Source organism: Hemicordylus capensis, chromosome 10, assembly GCF_027244095.1.
Source record: "Hemicordylus capensis ecotype Gifberg chromosome 10, rHemCap1.1.pri, whole genome shotgun sequence".
Lineage (NCBI taxonomy): Eukaryota > Metazoa > Chordata > Lepidosauria > Squamata > Cordylidae > Hemicordylus > Hemicordylus capensis.
The window spans coordinates 1,452,277-1,477,560 of NC_069666.1; the positions used below are offsets into that span (position 1 = coordinate 1,452,277).

General features: G+C 48.4%; 1 protein-coding gene across 3 annotated transcripts in view; it reads left to right on the top strand.

The window, feature by feature from the left end:
* ITGA11 (integrin subunit alpha 11) overlaps positions 1 to 25,284 on the top strand; it is an 81,416-nt gene that overhangs the window by 32,406 nt on the left and 23,726 nt on the right. For all 3 annotated transcript variants that reach the window (XM_053271639.1, XM_053271638.1, XM_053271641.1), the window contains 16 exons: positions 909 to 1,023; positions 2,636 to 2,763; positions 3,056 to 3,204; positions 5,512 to 5,656; positions 7,089 to 7,254; positions 7,884 to 7,954; positions 11,696 to 11,840; positions 12,301 to 12,449; positions 14,492 to 14,632; positions 17,576 to 17,779; positions 19,171 to 19,301; positions 21,916 to 22,082; positions 22,949 to 23,091; positions 23,202 to 23,312; positions 24,006 to 24,091; positions 24,810 to 25,017. In XM_053271639.1, coding sequence (XP_053127614.1) covers positions 909 to 1,023; positions 2,636 to 2,763; positions 3,056 to 3,204; positions 5,512 to 5,656; positions 7,089 to 7,254; positions 7,884 to 7,954; positions 11,696 to 11,840; positions 12,301 to 12,449; positions 14,492 to 14,632; positions 17,576 to 17,779; positions 19,171 to 19,301; positions 21,916 to 22,082; positions 22,949 to 23,091; positions 23,202 to 23,312; positions 24,006 to 24,091; positions 24,810 to 25,017 — 2,259 coding nt within the window. The remainder of the gene's footprint in view (positions 1 to 908; positions 1,024 to 2,635; positions 2,764 to 3,055; positions 3,205 to 5,511; positions 5,657 to 7,088; positions 7,255 to 7,883; positions 7,955 to 11,695; positions 11,841 to 12,300; positions 12,450 to 14,491; positions 14,633 to 17,575; positions 17,780 to 19,170; positions 19,302 to 21,915; positions 22,083 to 22,948; positions 23,092 to 23,201; positions 23,313 to 24,005; positions 24,092 to 24,809; positions 25,018 to 25,284) is intronic.

Sequence of the window (25,284 nt, forward strand, 5' to 3'; positions counted from 1 at the left end):
GAGGTCATCGTCAACCTTTTCAGGCCAGCCACCCACTTTTCACCACAATGTGGGGCCCATTTTTTAATGTGTTAACTGCATATGTCCATCTTTTTTTAAAAAAAACCTATTTCGACTACATCAAAGAGTTGGTGGCAACTGAAGAGGGGACTCCACAATATGCAGGCCCTCCAGTTCCTTCTGGAGGGAGGGAGCAGAAGGGGCTGCAGATGAACTGGGGGGGGGAGCTGGCTGGTAGGGAAGATGCCAAGCACAGAAGCCGCCCCCACCTGCGCTCTGCAGATGCTTCTCCCCTCTGCCAGTTGACAGCGCAGGCCAGGCCCCAAAGAGAGGAGGCAAAAGGAGTTCCAAGCCCACGACCTCCAGCTTTCCTTCTCTGCCTCCATGGCCAGCGCTTTCCTCATGGTGTCTGTTCTTACCTTCCTAGAGCATGAACGCCCAGCACAGTTCACCACAACCTTCCCTGCCAATGGCAGACACTTCCTTACGTAGCAACTCCATTCTGAACCCCTCTCTAACCCATTTTTGCTTCTGGAGAGAATTTCTTTTTAAAAACCAGACAGCAGATATATGTCCTGGCTTCCGGAGCAGGGCCGTAGCTCCAACTGAATGGTGTGGGTGGGGGGGTAGACAGATATCCCTGGGCCCCTGGGGGCAGCCAGCTGGCTGGCCACTTGCTCTGTGCTTCCGCCCCCCCCCACCTCTCTGAAGGAGGAGACTGGGGGTGGGGAGGGGCAGGGGGCATCTCCCCTCTGTGTCCCAGGACCCACTCCAAGCTTGCTACGCCCCTGGAGTCTGGAGGAGTTAGCCAGGAAAGGCTTGCAATACGAGCAGCAGCCCCCACTGAAAGCTCCCCGGTGCTCCTCTCTTCTGCCCAACTCCCTCCCTCCCCGCTCTTCTTCACACAGGCCTGTAGTCCTCTTTGGTCTCATGAGTGCGGAAGTTCTTACTACACCACAGGAATGTGCTCCAGGGTGAACTCCAACTTCAGATTCTCCAAGACGGTGGCTCCAGCTCTCCAGAGTACGAGGAACCCCTTCTGTCTTCTCTAAGCTCCCTCCTCTCTCTCTCTCTCTCTCTCTGGGTGCGATGTGAGATGTTTGGTCTCTAATCACTTCAGTCCCACTTAGGGAAAAGGAGAGCCAGAAATCTCTAGTTGAAAGGAGATGCGGTAGCAAAGGGAGTCCTTCCAACAGGAATTATATGTGCAGACGTGGGTTACAACGCCTCCTCCCTGGATGACAGCAGCGGGAAGGCAAAAACACCTTTTCCTTCCAGACCCCCCCCCCGAAAGTCTGCCCTTGCTCTAGTCTGTGCCTTCCTGCTTCCGTTGGGGAAGTGGAATGAAATAAAGCAAATGGTCAGATTCTTGGCAAAAAGAAAGGGGCCAGGTGATCTCCGAAAGTCTGGTGAGGGGGGCGTTCTCTGTCCCCTTCTCAAGATGTCAGTGGCGGGCAAAGGGGTCAGCTTCCTGCATCCTGATGCGGAGACACGCTTCTCAGGCCCTACGTGGGTGTGTAGAGAGAGAGAGAGAGAGTTCCTCCCAGCAGTCTCTCACTCTGCTGCTGTATCCCTTTCTATTCTTCAGGGCCACACCCATCACAGGGGCCCAGCTGCTTGACCTGTGGGGTGTCCCACTCCAGGCACTGCTGAAACCTTCGGCCAGGCCGGAGAGGCACCCGGTATCCTGACTTTGGCTCCAAGGGGCAACCGGGCTGCTGGCAAGGAGGGCAAGGGCGGAGGCAGGAGCATGCCGGGGTGCTGCAGGGGGACTCATCCTGGCCACTGGCCCCTCCAAACTGGAACCCCTTGAGAGTGAGGTCCCCGAGCCCAGACCCTCCAAGGCCGCAGTGGGCAACCTCCCCGCCACCGAGCCCAGGCACCACAGCAGGCAAAGTGTGTGGTGAGACTTGGCAGAGAGGCAACAGGGGGGTATTTTCAGGGGGAAAGATGGAGAGGGGCCTGGAAGGCCATTCTTGCCTTGGGTGCTTGTTGGGCTGGTGCCATATTTCCATCAGGATCAGCCTGGCCACTGCCTGAAGCAGGATGCTGGACTGGGTCGGCCTATGGCCTGATCCAGCCGTGCTTCTCTTATGGTCTTAGGTTGCTGGACGGCATTGCTTCCTCTGCTGCAAGCATGTCATGGTGGTTGTATAGATCAGTGGTTCCCAGGATTGTGGCTGGGGTTGATGGAAGCTGCAGGCCAACAGCATCCGGAGGACCACTTCTGGGAACCTCTGAGGGATGTTCTCAGCAACCAGCCACACCATCTTGATCTCCGGTTAGCTGTCATGGCAACCCCCAAAGGATCCTGGAAGCCCCAGCCTGCCTGCTGCGGTGTGGAGAGTGCTTGACCCCTCACCCTCTCACAGGACCCTATTCCCAGCGTTCCTTCGGGAGGGGGCTCCTTTCAACCCCGTTTACAGTCTAGCCATATCCCCAGGGAACCTCAGTAAAGATGAAATGGGACAGAACACAAGAAGGAATTGGGAGATCAGAATTCAAGGCAAGAGGGGAGAAAAAGCTGGCCTTAAAACCAGGGCTTTCCCACTCCGAGGGGGAAGCTTGGCAGGCTTGTTCCACATGCGGCAAGTAGCCAAGATCGGCTCGTGATCTTTTGACCCTCCTGTGACAGGATGCCAGACGTACATGGATATAATTATCGTGCTGGATGGCTCCAACAGCATCTATCCCTGGGTGGAAGTTCAGCATTTCCTGATCAACATCTTGAAGAAGTTTTACATTGGACCGGGCCAAATACAGGTGAGAAAACACACACAGAGGATCACTCCCGTCTCAGAACCTCCGCTCCATCACTGCAGTTTTCCTTGGCTGGTGTGCTGGGGAGTCTTTTCCTTGGAGGAAAACCTTGGCTCCAATAAGAAACCGGCCTTGTGTTGTGCTTGAAAACCAAGCTGGTGCAAATGGGTTGGGCTGCTGTCTGGGCCGTGACCAAGATGTGGAGCTAAAGTGGCCTCTTGGGTGCAGATGTTGCTAGCACCTGAGGGGCAAGAGAGCCTTCTCTGTGAGGATGGAGGGTCTTTTCTCGTCCTAGGTTGGAGTCGTGCAGTATGGAGAAGACGCAGTGCATGAGTTTCACTTGAATGACTACAGGTCTGTAAAGGATGTAGTGGAAGCTGCCAGCCACATCGAGCAGAGGGGAGGGACAGAAACCCGGACAGCCTTTGGGATCGAGTTTGCTCGGTGAGTCCTCTCCGACACAGCTCGGCCACCTCCGTTCTTACCGATCTACCCCAGGAGCTCACACGGCGCTTCTTTTCTTTTCTTTTGACGTGTCGGAAATGTTGCGTTAGGAACGGTTCATTGGAGCATCCTTGTGAAGATTGTTTTGTTTTTATCGTATTTTAAATTGAGGTTTGGTGTCTTATACTTTAGTTTGGATTCCTGTTTTTAAAGCTTTTGTTTTGGCGGGGGGCGGGGGCCTGGTTTCATTCTGTATTCCGTTTTGTATTTTGCTGGTCTTGGATTGTGATAATAAACTACGAGGTCATTCACACAGTCAAAAGCTACATTCTACCTGGGTTGGGGAACTGCGTGTGCTCCCAATTTTTGGTTTTGTGGAAGCAAGGTAGGAGGGAAACCTAGTTAGAGAAGTGATTGTGTGGAAGCAAGGTAGAAGGAAAAGCTACCCAGGTTTACCTCCTCCCTTGCTTCCACACAACCGAAAATTGGGAGCACACACAGCTCCCAAACCTGGGTAGAATGCAGTTTTTGATTGTGTGAATGACCTCAAAGTCTATGTCTATGGCTTTTTGATGTGTGGCCCAAATCCAAAGTACTGACTTGAGCTGTGAGCCTGAATATAGCAGCCCAGATCCTGGTCAATTTCACCCTGAGCTCTGGATGGAAGGCCTCCTTCTCAAAGGTTTCCTGTTTAGGTGCTGAATACTTAAGGAAGGGATTCTCAAATTTCTCAGACATGGATCCCCAGATGTTGTTGAACTATCATGCCCATTGTGACAGGGCTGATGGGAGTTTTATTCCAACACCATCCAGTTTGAGGACCCCTAAAGGTAAAGTGTGCCGTCAAGTCGATTTCAACTCCTGGCTCCCACAGAGCCCTGTGGTTTTCTTTGGTAAAATACAGGAGGAGTTTGCCATTGCCTCCTCCCTCACAGTATGAGATGATGCCTTTCCGCATCTTCCTACATCGCTGCTGCCCGATATAGTAGCTGTAGGGATTCAAACCGGCAACCTTCTGCTTGTTAGTCAAGCATTTCCCCGCTGCGCCCCTTAAGGTGACTTTGAGGACCCCTTGCTGTAAGGTAATAACCAGACCAGAGGTGTAGAGCTGCATGAACACACAGGGATGCAGTCCTGACCTCCATTCTCCTCCAGGGTCTCAGCAGACAGGGGAGCCATTTGGCCTGCCTTGGTACCCACCTGCCCTGCCTTTTCTACAGTAGCTCTCACCTCCGTGATCCTTTCTCCCTCCATCTATTGCTTGGCTGAGCAAGCAACGGTCTCCTTCCTCACTCCATAATGGATAGCCCTTGGCTTTCTAAATGGAAATAATACGCTGCTCTTGCTGTTCCAAGAGTTTGTTGCATAACCAAATATCGGACTGCCATTGATTTTTATCCCCCTTCTTCGCTTACAAGGAGCATCCTCCACCCTTTGTGGTTGACACTCCAGACGGCCCTTCTGAGTGAATAACCGCATGAGGTTCAAGCTCTGCAGGATTAGGAAATGATCCTTGACTTCTTGTAACAGAAACCCCCAATTACTGCATCTGTCTAAGTGGGGTGTGTGGCCATGGGGCTGTTGGGGTGTGGGTGGCTATGGGAGCTGCCCTAGAAAGACCCTGAGATGCTGAATTTTTGACTCCACCACTGAGCAGGACTCCAGCACTGATGCCTCTAATGACATCATCAAATGTTCCTCCCCAAACACAATTGTTTTTCATAATGGCGCAGCAGGGAAGTTACTTGCCTAGGGAGCAAGAGGTTGCTGGTTCGAATCCCCATGGGTGTGTTTCCCAGACTTACACCTATATTGGGCAGCAGCGATATAGGAAGATGCTGAAAGGCATCATTTTGTACTGCACAGGAGGAGGCAATGGTAAACCCCTCTTGTATTCTACCAAAGACAACCACAGGGCTTTGTGATCTCCAGGAGTTGACACCAACTCGACGGCACAACTTTAAGCAAATCTATACAAAGTCTGGGGTGTTTAGCAAGCAAACCTTGGTCTCCAGAACTCCTCTGCCCAGGAGGAAGTGACCTGAGATATAGGGCAGCTTCAGAATGTTTTGATTCTGAAACATTCCTTTCGCTTGAGTAGGATTGGCTTCTAGATTCTAGACTTTCTCTCCATTGTCTCTCGTTCCCCACATTCTTCTCAAAAGGAAGTCGTGCTTAGGCACTTCCGTAGAAATCATGCTGGCCACTCAGACCAACCTCATGGAGTTCCTCATCGAACCAGGTTCACCATTCATCCTTAAGGCAACTGCTAGGCGTGATAACCTTGTTGCATCTCTTGAATTTCAGCTCCGAAGCATTTCAGAAAGGTGGGCGGAAGGGCGCTAAGAAAGTGATGATTGTCATAACAGATGGAGAGTCCCACGACAGCCCAGACCTGGAGAAGGTGATCGAAGGCAGTGAGAAAGATAACGTCACCAGATACGCCGTGGCGGTAAGTCTCCTTTGCGATGTCCCCCCACCAGGGACTTTTGCCAAAGTCCCACTGAAATGAGGTTGAGTTGGGTTGGGTTGGGCTGTCCACTGGCAAGATGGTCTAGAGCAGTAGCTTCCAAACTTTCTCTGTTCAGGGAGGGCTTTTGACATTTACTTGGTCGCCACAGAAACCCTACTTCTTGAAGAGGTTTCTGGAGCAGGGATTTTACGATGCACACTCACACAGTTGGAAAGTGGGCAGAAGAAGCATCCTACCCAGTTTTGGAAGCTTGTGCACTCCAGTCTTGTGATGGATGTGCAAGCAAAAAAGAAGATTAGAGGCACTGGCAGTGATCGCCAGCTAGCTTCCTGCTGAGGAAGAGGGTCTTTCTTCCTACCTCATTCGGCAGCTGGGTAGGATGGAGCCTGCCTACCCAGCAGGAGGCTAGCTGGCTATCCCTGCCAATGACTCCGGCCTTGTTTTCCCCTCGCACGTGATCACAAAGCAGGAGGGTGCAAGCTTGCAAAACAGAGTAGGACGCTTCTTCTGCCCAGTTTTCAGTTGTGCAAATGAGCCTTCTGTTTACCTGGCTCACTGGCCATGTCTGTTAGGCCTTGCTGTTGCCTGCAACCTTGCCCTGTACATCTAACATGGTGTGCAACTACAGCTAGGGTGCTGTACTGCATCACTCATGCTAGGCTCCAGATTGTGGGAAGGAGAGCTGGTCATGTGGTAGAAAGCATGAGTTGTCCCCTTAGCTAAGCAGGGTGCACCCTGGCTGCATATGAAAGGGAGACTAGAAGTGTGATCCTGGTAAGATATCCCCCTCATGGGATAGAGCCGCTCTGGGAAGAGCATCTAGGTTCCTAGTTCCCTCCCTGGCAGCATCTCCAAGATAGGGCTGAGAGAGACTCCTGCCTGTAACCTTGGAGAAGCCGCTGCCAGTCTGTGAAGACAATACTGAGCTAGATAGACCAATGGCCTGACTAAGTATATGGCAACTTCCTGTGTTCCTATGTTCCCATTCCAGTGCTGTCCATGCAGAAGGTTCCAAGTTCAGTCCCTGGCATCTCCGGATCAAAACATCTTGGGTCGCAGAGTTAGCAAAAGCTTTCTGCCTGGAGTCTAGAGTAGTCATTCCCAACCTTGGGTCTCCAGATGTTGTTGGACTGCAACTCCCAAAGGCCAGAGGTTATTTTGATTGGGGGTGATGGGAGCCGTAGTCCAACATCTGGGGACCGAAGGTTGGGAACTTCTAGTCTAGAGGATTGTCAGAGGAATCAATCCTAGGCTAGATGGAGCGACACTAGATAATAACTTCGCTTTTTTTGTATCACATCTTAACACTGTAACTGAACAGCCAAATCTCATCCTTGTGTGTTTTTGACAAATGCCTTTTATAGGGTGGAAAAATTCTGACATTTGACCACCTTTCTACTTTCCAATCCAGGTTCTTGGCTATTACAACAGAAGAGGAATCAATCCTGAAGCCTTTCTGAAGGAAATAAAGTACATAGCGAGCGACCCAGACGAGAAACATTTCTTCAATGTCACCGACGAAGCTGCTCTGAAAGATATTGTGGACGCTCTTGGAGAGAGGATTTTTAGCTTGGAAGGTGAGCGGCCCAGAAGAGCCAAACTAGCGTGGATGTGGGGGTTTCATGACTGGGATGCCTTTTCCTTTTTCAGAGAGGCGCCATGGGGGAGGGGGCAGAATTTGAACGGTCTCTTTCAAGAGAGGAATTTGAATTCAGGTACTTCCGCTGGTGGCTTCCATGTCCAAGTACATGCTCTAAAAGTTTCTCTGATCCAGAGAATCCATGTGCACTGAGATTTGCATACGGCTCTCCTGCATGCCTTTGGGTTCCCCATTCCTTTCTGTGGCATGAGTTAATCTGAGAGAGAGACTGACTCAATGGATGAAGAGTCCATTGCAGGAGGGGGAATCCCATGCACACACCACACTTGGAACAGATCACTGTGCATGGATGTATGTACAAGTTGGCTCCAGCTTTTAAACCAGATACATTATTAATGTGACTAATGGGGGTCTCCCCCTTTCAGCTCCTTATTCTCGGGGACCATGTCTGTACCTTTCCGTACCAACCGCCCAGTCCCACAGAATGATGGGAGGCCGCTGAGTTCCTTCTTTTTCTGCCTTTCTGATATTTTTCCATTCAGCGCCTGACTCTTTTTCCTTATGAGGTCCCTGATCATTCTTTAAATGCCTCCCCCTTGTTTCTAGGCACCAATAAGAATGAAATATCCTTCGGCCTTGAAATGTCCCAGACTGGATTTTCATCACACATTGTGGAAGTGAGTGAATAATGCTCTTGTTTTTTGTCATTTCCTTCCATGATTCATGTCTCTTTGGCATATGGTGGATGTTAGCGAGCAAAAGCTCTTGGGCTGTGATGTATGAGTCCCTCAGAAGGCCCGTGGATGGCCGGCGAGATACCTGGATTATTTGTGTATCAAGAGCTGGAGACCGTTCAAGATTCCCCACACCAGGAAATGAGTCCACAGATGAGCTGTTTGAAAGGAAAGCTTCAAGCCCGTGCCCAGGAACTCTCAAATATGCTTCGCTTTGGCTCTTTACGGAAAGTGACACCAAGAAATGGCTCCCTCATTTATTTCCGAGAATATGTTGACTGAAAGTTGAGAGGGAAGGCATTCTTGGTCATCTCCGGGCCAGATGTGTTCCTGACAGAGCTCCAGCATGGCCCAATCCTGCTTGGGGCAGCCTTACTCGGAGGCAGCAGCTTGTGGGGGACACTCAGTAGCAGACTGTGGACAGTTTATTAATGTATAGGGGTGGGATTTGGGGGGCACTAGAGATGATGAGGAGCCTGTTTCATTCACGATTTCATTCCATTTGTCTTTTCCTTTCTGAAGAAAACCCCCATCTGACTAATGGTGTTCACGGGAAGTGAGATGCAACTTCTTATCTAAGAACCTGCATTTCTAATTTGGAGGTGGCTTGGGGGTCAAGTGGGAGCTGAACCCCCATCAGTCGGAAGGGTGAATGGGGCAATAACTGATGGCCTAAAACAACACTACTTGAGGGCATAATGTTGCTGTGGTGGGGGCTTCTGGACAGGTGATACCCCCAGAAAATCACTGCAATATCCCCCCCCCCCATTTTACCACCTGTAAATGAGGTGGTAAAATTGGAGGGGGACCATTTCAGCCAAGCCCTAAAAGATAAGCTTGTCGTCGTCACTATATCTGTAACGGGAACAATAAACATTGTTACTATTTTCCCAAACTTCTCGAAGCCTTTTAAAATACTGGCTGCCTCTCTAAATGTTGGGGAAATATAACCATATAAGCAGCACAATTTTAAAAAGCGAAAGAATCTATAAAAATAGCAATAACAGTAAAAACAGCAACCACCAACATGCATTTTCAAACAGAAATGCAAGCCGCAGATTCACAGACATGGCACCACCTCACCAGAACCCACATGAGAAAATCCAGTCCCTGGGTGCCTACAGATGCCCAAGGGGAGGCATAAGAAGCTGATCCACCAGCTGGGCATCAAGGGCCTCTGAGCCTTCCCACTCTGCGTGAGGCTCTTCTCGGTTGCAAGTCGCTTCTTGGCAGAAAGGCAGTGTATGAACAGGATGAATGAGTTAGTACAAGATGCATTTCGGAGGCAGTCTGAATGGTTGTGAAGTCTTCCAAGGCGCTGTGCTTCCACCATCCCCAGCGACATTGCCAAAGGTCCCAGGGCAAAATGAGGTTGTGCAAGCTGCATGATATGCAAGAGATTCCATCCCACAGCTGCAGCATCTCTTTCCCGCTTGCTCCATGCTGGGCAAAGCCATGCCTGCTGAATTTCTACCTGCCCTCCTGCTAGGAAAGGCACAAAAACTTGTCCACAATGAAAGGGAAAGGGGCTACACTACTTATGGCCCTCAAAACTCTTGGGCCACAAGAACCGGTAACTTTGAACTGAAATTGATTTACTTTGCTGTGTTCACAAAAGTGAGGACGTTGGCTGGAAAAGAAAAAGAAAAAAAGTAAGAACTGTGCTGCCAAAATTGACAAGTCTGGCGGAGTTGGCAGGTCTTGGAATATTTCACTTGCTGACTTGGCAAAGGCTCCCTTGCACATTCCCGAAGCCCTTATAAATATTGGATGCTGCTTCTCTAAGGCAGCTCCATAGCCAGCGGTGCCAGACGGTTCTAGGTAGCAGTATCCAAATCTCTGCCAGTGGGGAAACATCAAAGGAAGCCCACTCACTTGTCTCTGGAGATGAGGCGGTGGTGGGGATAGGCTGGGACAGGCCGAGAGGTCGCCTGCAAACACCCTCCTGCTCTTCTCTTTCCATTCTTGGAGGGGTTTATAATAGTCTTGTTTGCTTTGGAATGATCTCGCTCTGACTGTGACTAGTGCCCAAAGGGGCCTCTTATTTCGGCCTCATGCCTTGACTTTAGGTAACTTCTTGAACTATTGAGCTAACCTCTAACCTTGTGTGTCTTTTGCTTTTATCCCCCACCCCACCCCCTCCCCACCAAATTCACCATCCTGGTACTGCATAAACCCAATTCTTATCCTGGCTCCTGTATTTAAGTCAGTTGGCAAGTGCAGGGTGCTTTCCGGATTAGACCCTATGGGGTCACAGCATATCTGGAAAGTGTGCTTCCAGACTTCCTGTGTGGTGACACCGCAGTCCCTATGCTGACAGCAGGGTGCGGTTCACGTTTCGGATGCCTTGTTTCGGATTGAATCGCTTTGAGCGATTTAGTGCTATAACGTCATATGTGCGCTGCAAAAAGGTTTGCTGTGTTTTCCCGTTGTAGGGTTTTTTGATTCTGCGGACCGTTGTGAATACGATCCGGCCAGGCCAAGGCATTTTACCGTTCTAGTGGGTAATCTGGAAAGCGCCCAGCTCAGGCTTCTGAGTGGAGAAACCATTGCCTGAAACCGCCAGGAGACACCAAAACATGACTGTGCTTGGTGCCAGAATCAAGCAGAGGGTTTTACTTGTGCACACACCATGTTTGTGTCATATAATGCATAAATAAAAATGGTGCTCTCCATAATAAATGCAAAATGAATATGTTACATGTAATGATGATAAGGTAAAGGTAAAGTGTGTCGTCGAGTCGATGTCGACTCCTGGCGCCCACAGAGCCTTGTGGCTGTTTTGGGTAGAATCCAGGAGGGGTTGACCATTGCCTCCTCCCACGCAGTATGAGATGATGCCTCTCAGCATCTTCCTATAACCGGCAACCTTTGGCTTGCTAGTCAAGTCATTTCCCCGCTGCGCCATAAAACTGACCCCAAATGCCCCCTACGGTTTCACTGCCCTATTTGTGGGTGATGAAGTCAGGAAGTTATTTTGACTATTTGTGGGCGGGCAGGTGTGGGGTAATGGAAGAAAATGGGCAAAACTGTTGCCTTATCACCACTAATAACAACAATACAGATTATCCAACCCAGGGAAGAATTCAAGGGAAGGTGGGATGTCCCTGAGTTCTGAATTTGCAAGTATTAAGTGCTGGGCAAATTTGTACCCAGGACTGCCACCGCCCCAAATTTCCGGAGGCATTTCTGGTAAGATGTTCATATAGAAACTCTGCCATTTCAGCCCATTGTGACACGACAGTAGGACAGAGCTCTGTCATGGAGATATGCTAAGCTCGTTCTCCTGATCCTGATCCGTGACAACAAGCCTCCTACTCAGGTGTGAGAGCTGTGCGTGTCCCTGTTTGGTGATCGTGTGTGAGTGAAGAACAAGATAGGAGGTGGGGGGAGTGATGGAGTGCGAGGGCTGAGTACCACTGCTGGGCAGGACGGAACCCTCCCACCCAGGGGGGCCCTCATGTCACAGGTGATCACTCCTTCCCCCAGCTTTTGCTTTTTATGAGCACACGGTCACCAAACAGGAATGCACACAGCCCTCGGATACCTCACTGATGCTCCTGAGGACCAGCTGGCTGCCTTGGCGCTCTCCCTCTCACATGCACACACCTCCTAGCTTCCTAGGAACAGCAAATGCCGGCTGGCTCCTGGTCCAACTAGGTCCTTTTTTGTCCCCGTGTGCAGGATGGGATTCTGCTGGGCGCTGTCGGCGCATACGACTGGAACGGAGCAGTGCTCAAGGAGACCAGCAGTGGCAAAGTCGTCCCCCACCGGGAGGCCTATCTGCAGGAGTTCCCCGAGGAGCTGAAAAACCATGGGGCGTATCTAGGTAAGGAGAGTGGCTGGAAGATTCGAGGGGAGGGGAGGGAGCCCTTCCCCACAGTTGGTTGCTCTGCTGTGCACCTTGTGATGCACATGTATTTATTTATGTATTTGTCTTATTTATCTACTGCCCTTTATGGAATCTCAGGGTGGCTTATAATTTAATCAGCCCTTGCTTTGGCCAGGGCTTAAGCACAAGCACCATCTCTAGGTACCTCCCTCTAAAGGCTGAGCTGTAGGGCAGCTATAGGCAGCTGCCTTATCCTGTGTCAGACGCCTGGTCCATCTTGCTCAGGATTGCCTACACTGACTGGCAGCAGCTCTCCCAGGCTGCAGGCAGGAGTCTCTCCCAGCCCTCCCTGGAGATGCTGCCAGGGCTTGAACCTGGGGCCTTCTGCATGCCGAGCAGACGTTCTCCCACTGAGTTTCGGCCCTCTCCCATCCGTTTGCGTGTGTGTGTGTTGCAGGCTACACCGTCACCTCAGTGGTGTCAACAAGACACGGCCGGATCTATGTGGCAGGAGCACCCCGGTTCAACCACACAGGGAAAGTGATCATTTTCACAATGCACACCAACCGAGATCTCACCATCCACCAATCGCTGAAAGGGGAGCAGGTAGGTTTTGATGGTGGATTGCAGGGCAGGGTTCAAAAGATGGTAGAATCTCTCAATTAGCCCAGTACAAGAGAGGTCATTTCACAAGAGGTTGTATACCTAATCCATGTCTCCACAGTGGCAATTCACAAGCAGAGTGCAGGGATATAGGTCTTCAACAATAAAATATAGGAATTCAGCACCCAGAGACTGCTTTAAAGGGAACTTTTTGTTTTGTTTTGTTTTTGTTTTGCTGTTATGGCTCCAGAACTAAACTTGAAAATGTGTGCACAAATTTCAGAAGTATCCTGTGGCAATGAATTCCATAAGTCGATGATGCATGTGTGATGTGATCATCACTGAGAGGTGCTGTCCTCTAGGAACTCATTTGATTCTTTTCCAAAGCTATTTTTGCCAGTGGCCATCACAGTTTCCTACAGTAGTGAGTTCCATCAGGGGCGTAGTTAGGGGAAAGAGGGCCCATGTTTGCCCCTCTCGCCGGCAGTCCCTCGGAGTTGAAAAGAAAATGAATGGATGAAGAAAATAGGGAGGGATGTTGCTGGGAGGCCCAGTTGTTTTCGAACCCATCCTCTCAATTATGGCTACACCCCTGAGTTCCATAGTTATATCCCTAAACAGCTTGGGCCCTGGGTATTTAAGAGGATGTCGTCTTTGCTATGAATCCCACTGCCCACTGAGGTCATTAGAGCACTTTCCAGCCTAGCTTCTCAACAGCAGCAAAATGCCTCCGTTCAGGCAAATCGCATTCGAAACGTAAACAGCAGGGGGAGCAGTCTCGCAGCAACTAACAACCCGAAAAAACAGCAACCTTTTTATGCCAGATTCACGATGTCATAGTACTCTATCACAGCAATTAAATTTGAAACAAGGCATGGGCAATGTGAACGGCACCCTGCTGTCTGCACAGGGACTGCAGTGTCACAACACAGGAATTGTGGAAGCACACTTCCGAGATCCGCCGTGACTCTCTTGCAGGGTCTAATTTGGAAAGCGCCAGGAGAGGTTCGTCTGCAGTTGCCACCAGCTCCTCTGGTGGTTACACAGGGACGGGCCTTCTGTGCAGCTGCCCCGAGTCTCTGGAACGCGCTTCCTGCTCAAACAAGAGCCTCCCCATTTTTGACAACTTTTAAATGGTCTTTAAAGACTTATTTTTTCACCCAAGCTTTTTAACTCAACTGTAGTTTTAAACTGTTTTAAGTTTTTCATTTTTGTCTTGATTTGTTTTAAGTTGCTGTAAACCAGAGACAGAAATTGGGGGCAGAGTTCTGCCTAGAGACAGATGTTTGGGGCAGTCTACAAATCTGATAAATAAATATGTTAGAATAAAAATGTTTTTGCTTGTCTTAAACCTGTTTGTTACCTGCAGGATTCAGTGGATCACTTTGGGTTTTCGGGTTAATGCATTTTAAGAAGCTCGAGACAGAGAGAGCCAAACTGTATTGGAAGGCGAAATCTCCCAGATACTTTCAGCACAGAAACAATTTTAACTACAAGACACCACCTTGGAGGTCTCTCAAGAAACTGTGGCTCATCGGCTTTTCTTTACATTAGGAGTTCCCAGCCTTGGGTTCTCAGACATTGTTGGACTACAGCTCCCATCATCCCCTGGCTGAAGGCCATTGTGACTGGGGATGATGGGACCTGTAATCCAACATCTGGGAATCCAAGCTTGGAAACCTTGCATTACTTGATGTGAACAGACACAAATAAATTAGTCATTCTTGCCATCGACTTCTTGCAAAAATGCAACCCTCATAAGGAAGCAACATCTCTGAGAGACAGAATGAATATGACCCATAATCTTCTGGGATCAAAGTTTTGAATCTGCTCCCCACCACCCAGGAGAGATGTCTAGACAAGGAGATGATGAATTGTTTCCGTTTAGAAATTCCTGTAATTCCCGCAGTATCATTCCAGAGGCATTAATTTCTTGGAAGCTTATGACAATAGGAAAACACTCAGCCCTCGAAGACCCCTTGCACACACTTGATTGAGTGATTGATTGCCCACCGTCATGTCTGGTTTTTTGGTTTTTTTTCCAGATTGGTGCCTATTATGGAAGCGAAATCAATTCGGTAGATGTTAGTGGTGATGGGGACACTGACGTGCTCTTGGTCGGGGCCCCCATGTACTTCAGTGAAGGAAGAGAGCGGGGGAAGGTGTACGTCTATCTTCTCCAACAGGTAGGTTGCTTGGTTTGGAGCAGCAGGCAGATCAAGATCTCTGAGTGGCTTGCATCAAGGTACCCTCCCCCTACAGTTCAGCTGCTGAAATGAAGAAAGCTTGAGGGGAAACCAGGAGGGGATTTTGGGCTGCAAGAACTGTAAGCAGAGGTGCATCTAACTAATTTTGGAGCCTGGACCTAAAAGCCATTGGACCCCCCACCACCACCACCCACTGCAAGTTAAATATCATCATCCCCCTACACGCACACAGTGACACACGCAGTATTATTTTAACATGTGGCTTCTTGAGAGCACAAACAGCAACTGAACTCACAAGAATGTAAGACTATAAAGCAGATATATTTATGCAAATATGCATTTGCAGGAACATTTCAACATGCAACTTAACATATTCTCCTCCCACATATTTCTTTCCTCATTCCCTGCCTCTGTTTCTAAAGCACCTGGTGCAAGTCACGATCACACTCGGCTGCCTGGTGCAGCGCAGACAGGTGGCACAGCAACCACACCACCCGGGACAGACTAAGGAGGATTTAGGGGCCCTGGGGTATGTGGAGGCCCCTGGACTTCAGCCCGGAAGTCCAGGGGTAAGAGCGCTTCTGACCATAAGCTCAGATCTGGGATGGCAAATAAATTCCTGGCCTGAGCACATGCTCAGAGGCACCTTGCTCTTTAATTCTTCGTGCAGGTCCACTGTTGTAAGCCACTATTTGGTGTCTGGCTTCAGCTGGAGGTCTTTGGGATCTTCGTAAATATCAAAGTGGACCATGCAAGACTGAAGTCTGTCCTTCCCCAGGGAGTTATTCGCACCTGGCTTCATGCTGCAGGGTAAATGTTGAGCGAAGCCACTTTGAAGTACACTTGCGGCATGGAGGAAAGCAGCCCGTCCATGCCTCTCCTTATTTGCTCTGGGGCGTTTTTCGGAAAAAGTAGCTTAAAATCAGCACTTTAAAAACCCGGAAATACACCAAGATAAGCTAGAATTCACAGGGCAAATTTGAGTGTGTAGTGGGTCCAAAGATCTCCTTCGGGGTAAGTTTGGCTGGTGTGTGAATGCACACACTCTCTTCCGAAGAAGATTCGGGGTAACAGCCCTGGCTATAAAGCTCCTGGAGCCTTTGATTTATAAATGGACCTCTTTCACTTTCCATCCCTCCCTTGACATAATTCACACATGGTTCCAATGGAATGGGAAAGGATCACGGGCTGTGAGAAGAGGTCCTCTGATCCTGAGCATCTGCCTCTCCTCAGAGTGCAGCTATCTTCTGCCTAAGGTCGGCCGTAGAATGTTATCCTTGGTAGTATCCTTCAGGAAAAGTTTTTATTCCGTTATCCAAGGGTATAATTGAATGGGAAAGGAAAAACAGACCTCAGCTCAAGCCTGCACTGTGGTGTTGGCTGGTTCTTTATTGACTCATGAGGAAAGAGGCTCCCAGAGTAATGAGAGAGAACAGCACCGACGTTTCCTCTGCCTGGGAAGAGCTCACAGGAGCCTTGGCCTTGAGAGGGTTTTTTCTCCAGGAGTCCGGACTGTGAGGGGAGAACTAAAAATAAACCTTTGCAAGAAGTGGTGGAGCAGGCTGAAGCATTCTTCTCGGTCATTTACGAAGCTCACACAAGAGTTTACACTTTGGCAAAGGTGCTGGTGAAGCAGAACGCCTGCTGGCAGGCAAGCAGTAATGCTACATCCATCATTCCTTGGCCGTGGAGGGTTTTTTCCTCCTCATGACAGGAGTTCTCAACCTTGGATCTCCAGATGCTGTTGGACTCCAACCCCTGTCACCCCCAGCCACAATCGCCTTTGTTTTCAGCTATTGGAATGATGGGAGTTCTTGTCCAACAACATCTGGGGCTGGGAACCCATCCCTAGATTATTCCTTGATGTCATCTCTCCCTCGACTGGGTGTGTGTGGTTGTTGTTGTTGTGGTTGTTGGAGATGGAGTTCCAGTGCATTGACCTTTTGCACCAACTATCCTAATGACCATAGGAACATAGGAAGCTGCCATATACTGAGTCAGACTATTGGTCTAGCTAGCTCAGTATTGTCTACACTGACTGGCAGCGGCTTCTCCAAGGTTGAATGCAGGAATCTCTCTCAACCCTATCTTGGAGAAGCCAGGGAGGGAACTTGAAACTTTCTGCTCTTCCCAGAGTAGCTCCATCCCCTGAGGGGAATATCTTACGGTGCTCACATGTGGTCTTGCATTCAAATGCAACCAGGGCAGACCCTGCTTAGCTAGGGGAACAAGTCATGCTTGCTACTACAAGACCAGCTCTCCTCTCCGAGGAGAGGAGACCACTAGGGGCATTGGGAGTAGAGGTAGTTAGTGGGGGTCTCCTTACCTGTTCCTGCTTGCCTCTGCTCTATGACCCCTGCCTTGACTCCTCATGTATTTCCTATAGTGAGTCAGTCCTTTTCCTTTCCTCCTAGAGAGAAGATGGAAACATCTCTCTCTCTCTCCCTACCTAGTCATCCTGTAGCTGATAGATAGAATAGGTATTTCCTAGCTCAAACGTACTTCACTAATAAATCAATTTCATATTTAGATTGTACAACAATCTCCATGCATGTTCTTTAAGTAGCTGCAACAACTGAACTCTACACTCTACTCTGTACCTGGAGTGGGTAGCTTCACTTGTTGGTGCTCTCTACTAAATAATCACGAACCCCAACATTTTTTTGGGGGGGGCAAAACTGCATCTTTAGGTCCCAGGTGTTTTATTTTGTCCATTTTGGCCTGGAACTGGGCTCATTGCCCCTCAAGGTCTGAGCTGTGTGGCCCAGGGTAGCCAGAACCTAAGGGGTATACTCGTGGGTCAAATGGGCCGTAAGCCAGAATTTGGCTTTTAAAAAGCCAAATCTGGCCACCTAGCTGTGTGCTGCGTTTTCCCCTGTGTTTGCTGATCTGCTTTGTTTCTCCTTTGTCCTTTCTTTGAAGGGCCGGTTTATTCCTAATGGCACCTTGGAAGATTTGCCAAGTTACCAGAACTCCAGGTTTGGCTCCTGCATTGCCTCCGTCGCTGACTTGAATCAGGACTTGTTCAACGATGTCGTTGTGGGTGCACCTCTGGAGGACGAGCACCAGGGCGCCATCTATATCTTCCACGGCCTCAGAGAAAACATCCTACGGAAGTACAAGCAGGTAGACATCAGTTACAGGCTGAGAGTCAAGGATCTCTTCACCAGTGCCAAAGAACAGAGAGGAGAGGAGGAGAGCCCATAGCATGGAGGCAGGACACGACTTGCGTGCACAGGGTCCCCCCTTCATCCCCAGTCTGAAGGATCCAGTGATGCCGGAGATCTTGGATTTCTGCTGCCGATTGGAAGAGGCAGAGTTGGTCCAGATGGACCGCAGGTCTGACTCGGGATAAGGCAGCTTCATGCTTTGACTGCTCACTTCTACTGTTTACATACCACTTCCGAATGAAAACTTCTTAAAGTGGTTTACGTAGGAAAATAAGAGGTTCTGGTAAGAACTAATTGGCCTGTTTCCCTTTCACTAAAACCTTGATTGAAAAATACCATCTTTACAAGTTATCCCACTTCTGCCTCAAACATTCACGTGTTCGCCATCTTGAATTGGGGTGGATGACATCATCACAAACTGTGCTGTTGAGGTGTCCCTGTGTGTCCCCACAATTGTGCCAAGTTTGGTTCATTGTGAAGATAATAGGAACATAGGAAGCTGCCATATACTAAGTCAGACCATTGGTCTATTTAGCTCAGTATCTTCTTCACAGACTGGCAGCGGCTTCTCCAAGGTTGCAGGCAGAAATCTCTCTCAGCCCTCTCTTGGAGAAGCCAGGGAGGGAACATGAACCTTCTGCTCTTCCCAGAGCAGCTTCATCCCCTGAGGAGAATATCGGTGCTCACACTTCTAATCTCCTATTCAAATGCAGACCCTGCTTAGCTAAGGGGACAAGTCATGCTTGCTACCACAAGACCAGCTCTCCTCTTTTAGCACTCAAACAGTTGAGTGCTAAACCACAAGATGGGGGTTGCGGGGTGCACACATGTGTATACATGCGTGTGCGCACACACACAGAGAGAAAGCTGGCTGATCTCATAAGCTTACTTTCCTTAAGTAAAGTAGGATAAAATAATAATAATATGTTTCTCCATCACGCAAAGGGCTCACCGTCTAAAAAGAAACACAAGGTAGATGCCAGCAACAGCCACTGGAGGGTCACTATGTTGGGCTTATTGCTTTCCCCCTGCTAAGGATAAGAGAATCGCCACTTTGAAAGGCACCTCTTTGCCTCAGTTGCAGGGGATATACATCCTGATTTAAGTTGTTATCACATTAAGCAGACAGCACCATGTGCCAGGGGAGAATGCTGAAACACTTAAACCAAGCAGAGAATGCAAGATCATTCATGCTGAGGTCACTTGTATCTACTCTCTTGTCCATACCTTGCAGGCTTACACACACACACACACACACACTTGTGCAAAAAGCATGCCACCCATCACCTTCACTTGGGGCATGTTTGAGCCAGAATGGTAACGGGTTTCCTCTCCCTCCTGTTTCAGAGAATAGCAGCCACCAGCCTTTCTCCAGGCTTAATGTATTTTGGCTGCAGCATCCACGGGAATCTCGATCTGAATGAAGATGGACTTGTCGATCTTGCTGTTGGCTCCCTCGGAAGTGCCGTGCTTCTATGGTTGGTTTTGCCGGGTGTAGAGTTGGCTAAGCCAGTCACTGGGGTAACACTCGGCTGCAACATCTGACTTGCATCCCAGCATTCTGAATGTGTATCATTTTGAATGCACAACTAAGCCAGCTTAGAGTGATGGCATTGGCTTAGTTGATGTCATCACTCTAAGTTGGCTGTCCAAAATGCTTTAACACAGTTTCCCAATCTTGGGTTGGCTGACAGTAAGAGTTGCCCGAAATGCTTTGACTCAGCATTTCCCAACCTTTGGTGCCCAGATGTTGTTGGGCTACAGCTCCCATCATCCTCAGCTGTTGTAGTTGGGGATGATGGGAGTTGTAGTCCAACAACATCTGGGGATCCAAGTCTGGGAACCCCTGGGTTAACATTTCTTCCCAAGGCTGTCACTCAGTTCAAGGAACAACTTCTCAGGGCTGTCACCCAGTTCAAAGGATCCTAGCTAATGAATCATCAGTTTTAATTGGTTAAATCTGCATATGGTTGCCTAGAAATAAAACAATAGTTTAAAATAAAAAAGACAGGCTCCCTTTGTTTTTCAGTGAAGTGCTACGTGTCACAGCAGGTGACATCTTGGAAGAGTCACAGCTTCCTATAAGAGAGAGAAGGAATAAATTCATGGTGGATGAGCTGAGCTATTAGTCATGATGGTGCAATGTAGAACCTCCATGTTCAGGAGACATCTACCTATCTCTGCATGCCAAATGCTGGTGACAAGCAGCCCAGGAGGGCTGCTGGCACCATGCCCTGTTTGTGTTTTTTCTGAGTCGTCTGACTGGCCACTGTGGGAAGAAGCCAGTTGCTGGACGGAATGGACCTTTGGTCTCATCCAGCTGGGGACATTTTTATGTTCCTCGAAGGAGGAAAGGCACAGTCTAATTAAAAAAAAAATAGCAGGCACAATCTAAATTTAACTCTGGTTAAGATCCCAGACATATGGGAGAACCATGGCTTAGCTTGCTGGGTTAAGCTCCTACCCAAGGGCGGGGGTGGGTGGGTAGGTTGGTTACATTTCTGTCCCACCCTATCCACCCAAAGGTTCTGGGCAGTGTTCTCAAACTTGGGTCTCCAGATCTTGAACTACAACTCCCATCAGCCCCAGCCACAATGGCCTTTCGGAATGATGGGATTTGCAGTCCACGTTTGAGAGCCCTGCCCTAGAGAGCGTGTGTTTAGGGAGATGCCAGTGAGGAATATTTTTCCCACAGCAAGCAGAGAGACTGGAGAGGCCAGGAAATGGCCTTAAGCAGGGCTAGTGCGATGCAGGTAGAGCACTGAATCTTGCAAACCGAATTCACACCATGGTTCAGGAAAAGAAACCATGGTTATTTCAACGCCTATGAAGGGACAGAAGTTTAAAAGTGGAAGCTAAGAATTTTTGAACAAGTGCCACTGAGGAAGACTGATTCAGAGTCAAAACATAATTGGCAAATGTTTCGAGAGGGATTGGATCCTCTTCTGGATTTAATCTTCCATTTGGATACCACATTGGCAAAGGCATAGTGATATTTCTCCACACTTCTCCTACAAGTTTATAGCATGATACATCAGATATGAACTATGGGATATATTCTTGGATTGGAACTCCACAGCTAGTCACACAGTGGACATTTTTATGAGATTTTATCTTTTATGAAACTAGACCTGCTATATGTATATATTATATTAATTTGGAAAAATCATATTTAATGGAGTCAGGACACGTTTTTATTGTATGGTACATAGTTTTGTTACTATTTGTTTATTGATTAATGTCCATCTAGCTCAGTCAAAATTGTTCAATTTTTATACCGCCTTTCATAATGCATCTCAAGGCGGTTTACAAAAGTTAAAATACAATAAAAGTCTTCAAAAGTTACATTTAAAACCTTAAAATCAATTAAATGTTAACACCATAAAACACCAACTATTAAAAAGAAACAAACGCAAGAAAACAGAGAAACCTGGCAGCCTTTAGGAGGTAAAAGCCTGAATAAATAAAAAGGTCTTGAGTTGTTCTTTAAAAGCAGCCACAGCGGTCACAGAGCGAACGTTCATTGGGAGAGCGTTCCAGAGTCTGTTGGCAACACCAGAGAAGGCCCTGTCCCGTGTGCACAGCAATCTAGCCTCTCTCAATGTCGGCACTGGAAGCAAAGGCCCTCCTGACGATCTTGTTGGGTGGGCAGAAACTCTTGGACGCAGGCGGTCCTTCAGGTGTCCAGGGCCCAAACCATTAAGAGCTTTAAAGGTAATAACCAGCACCTTGAATTGGATCCGGAAACAAATTGGCAACTGTTGCAGCTCTTTCAGAACAGATGTAATATCATCTGAGCAGTTCCAGAGAGTCTGAAACTGAAGTTTCCGAATAGTCTTCAAGGGCAGCCCCATGTAGAGTGCTATTGTGTTAAATATCAGCATTCTATGATTGGGTTCTTTTTGGCAAAAGTGGTGTGGGCCAACTTGACTTGTTCACTGCCCACTTCTGGTCTCTGCAACAACTTTGCCCAATGCTGTGTCTCGCAACGGTGACTCTCGTTGAAACAGCAGCCCTGACCCACACATCTGCTCTGACAATGAACTTCCTGCTGGCTCAGGACTTCAGCAGACTTTGCCTCTTCTCTGTCAGGTCCCGCAGTGTTGTCCAGATCAATGCCAGCCTTCGGTTCGAGCCGCCCAAGATCAACATCTTCAACAAGGACTGTGTGCGGAATGGGAAGGAGGCCACATGCCTGTCTGCCTTCGTTTGCTTCACGGCCATTTTCCTTTCTGCTCATTTTCAGACGGCGAGTGTGGGTGAGTGGAAATCCTGCCCTCCATTTAATTTGCCCTTTTCCCCAAGGGGTCCATGCTGCCCGCTACCCTTAAATGTAAAATAGAGGTTTATGTTTTATATTTTAATGCAACACGCCCTTGAGGGCAGAGAACATATCACTAGTTAAATTCAGTCACGCAACTGGAAGAGTTGAGGTCGCTCAGAATGTGAACTGCAAAGTCCCCAGTCAAGTCAAGTTTATGACAAAGGCCCTGGTTTAAATTTCAATACCATTTATTATGGTCCATGATCAGCCATAACAAAACATCAGGATTTCAAAACTTACAGTACAAATGACATAACTTGTATAACATAACTTTCGGGTGTGCGATCAGTATCCGGCTTTTTTCAAGTCTTTGGGCTGACTTAGAGTGGCCTCAGAACTAGTTTTGGTGGCTCTTGTAGTTGTTTAAATGCTATCATTTTCTGCTTTTATTGATTACATGGTTTTAAACTGTGTTAGTGCAAGCCGCTTTGAACAGTTTACAGGAAGGCGGGCTATACGTATTTTCAGACTGAAAATATTGCTGTGAGTAAGGTAGTGTTCTTTTTTAAAAATTACATAAGAACTTAAAGCCTTCTCAAATGCACTTGTAAGTACACCCTACCAGGTGGATGAGGTAAGAAACAGAAAATCCAGATGTTCTGGAAAAGACGACTTGAGGTAAAGACTGGATGGCCGATCCTCATTTTTGCCTTTCAAGCAGCTGTTTCCAACTCTTTTGGAAACATTGGGTGTCTATTGAGTAAAATAATGTTACCTAATCAAAATAATGTTGATTTCTGGAATTTATTCTCTGTGTGTGTGCACGCGTGTGTGCAAATAAATAGGAATCAATTGTTTCAGCACTGAACTACAACATCACCATTGATGAGCGACGGTACGTCCCACGAGCCCACCTGGATGAGAATGGAGAGAGGCACACCCACAAGACAGCCACCTTGTTTGCAGGGCAAGAGTATTGCAAGCAGCTGAATTTCCATGTCTTGGTAAGTCTTTGGCTGGCTTAACATGGAACTTTGATGCAGGCAAAGAAAATTTTAGACTGGATTTCTGCATTTTTAAAAACCCAACAGAGGTCTTGATGCTTTTTTCTTAGGATACAGCTGATTACGTGAAGCCCGTGGCTTTCTCTGTTGATTTTGCCCTTGATGGACCTGATCATGGCCCAGTGATGGATGACGGTTGGCCCACCTCCCTGAAAGTTGCTGTGCGTAACAATCATTGCATTCCAGTGAAGGGGGGGATGCAGGCAGCTGAGCTCCCACCTTAAGCTCGTTGTCATGAACTGTGTAAATTAACCGCACCGAGAAACCTTTTGGCCGCAGACCAGATCAAAAGCTGGCTCTTCAAAGGCCAACAGTCCAAGAGAAAGAGAACAGAGAGGGCGCAGGCAGGGGTGGGTGGGATAAGGAGAGAGAGAGATGATCTTCATAGATCACTTGGGCCAACTAAGAAGCAAGTAGCAACTTAGAGATATTTCTTTCTGCACAGCACCACCCTGGTTAGCAACATCACCTGTTTCAGTGGGCAGACAGACAGTGATCCCAAATCCCTCTTCTGCCATGGTGTTGTTTTTAAAAGGAGTATTGTGTTGCAATTTGGGTTATCCGTCAATATATACATGTTGTATTCATTTATATTTCTTTCCCACAAAGCAGTGTATGACAGTACTGCAAAACAAAACGGTAATGCAAAAAATAAACAAATACAAAAACAGTGCAGCAATACTAAACAGTTTCAGAACAATAAACAAAAAAGCAAACAGCAAAAAAAAAAATTGATGGAAACATCCCAGATGAGCTATAAGTTGTGAGGTGCTTAGTTTGCAGGAATGCTCCTCACTTCACCATACTACCAACTAAAACCCTGAGGATCCAGCCTTTCTGCCTCTCTCTGACAGGTGCCCTTCTGGAATGGATGTAACGAGGACGAGCACTGCATCCCAGATCTGGTCCTAGATGCGAAAACTGACATTCCAACTGCCATGTGAGTCCATCATGCAAGGCGCTGAGCAGGAGATGATGCCCATGAAGGAGGGGGAGCTTGGGAGATCAGGTTGCAGGGTGGACTCTCAGGGGTGATTGTGGGAGGTTGCCTTCTATGGGTCCTTCTCTTTGCCCCTAAGTGAGCATCATAATTCCCCTTATCTGGAGTTCCAAATTAGCAGGCATTCTTTCTGGAATAGAACCAAGGCATGTGGAGTCTCCATTCAAGTTCGAGAGAGCTGGCCTTGTGGTAGCAAGCCTGAATTGTCCCCTCTGCTAAGCAGGGTCCATCTGGTTTGCATTTGAAAGGGAGACTACATGTGTGAGCGCTGTAAGATATTCCCCTTAAGGGATGGGGCCGTGGCTCAGTGAAAGAGCACCTGCCTGCTTGCATGCAGAAGGTCCCAGGTTCCATCCCTAGCAGCATCACCAGGTAGGGCTGAGAGAGATTCCTGCAAGTAACCTCAGAGAGCTGCTGCCAGTCAGTGTAAACAATACTGAGCTAGATGGTCCAAGGGTCTGACTCAGTATATGGCAGCTTATGTTCCTAAAATCTTCCCTTTCCCATTTTTGCATAATATTCTGCATGCAGCTTACTGTAGCTTTGGGTCCCCTCACTCCATATCACCCCGGCTAGATGCACTTTGAGCAACCCCTGGAAAAAGGCAGTGCAGGCAATGCTCCTTTGGCCGTTGCTTTACCGTTTGCTCTTTTCATAGGGAGTACTGCAGACGCGTCCTGAGAAAGTCGCATTCGGATTGCTCCGCCTACACGCTGTCTTTTGATACCTCCATTTTTGTCATAGAGAGCACCAGGAGGAGGGTGGCGGTAGAAGCAACCCTGGAGAACCGAGGAGAAAATGCATATAACACCGTGCTAAACATTTCTTTCTCGAGAAACCTGCAGTTTGCAAGCTTGATCCAGAAGGTAAGGCATCCCGTGAACTCTCTCGACGGGGGCCAGGCTGTGGCACTAGCAAGAGCCAGAGGTGCACACCTCTGGCTGGAAGGACAGGTGGTTGCCCCATGCCTGCCTCTGCTGCTGTGTTGCTGGGGTGCTTGTCCTGCCAACAAAGCCTGGGACCAAGGTCTCAGCAACATCCAGGGAGCTGTCCAGCCAAGGAGTCACTGGAAACTCAGCAGGCAGAGACGTTGCACCAGCAACAGTCAGGCACAGCTGAGCGGCTTTATAGCT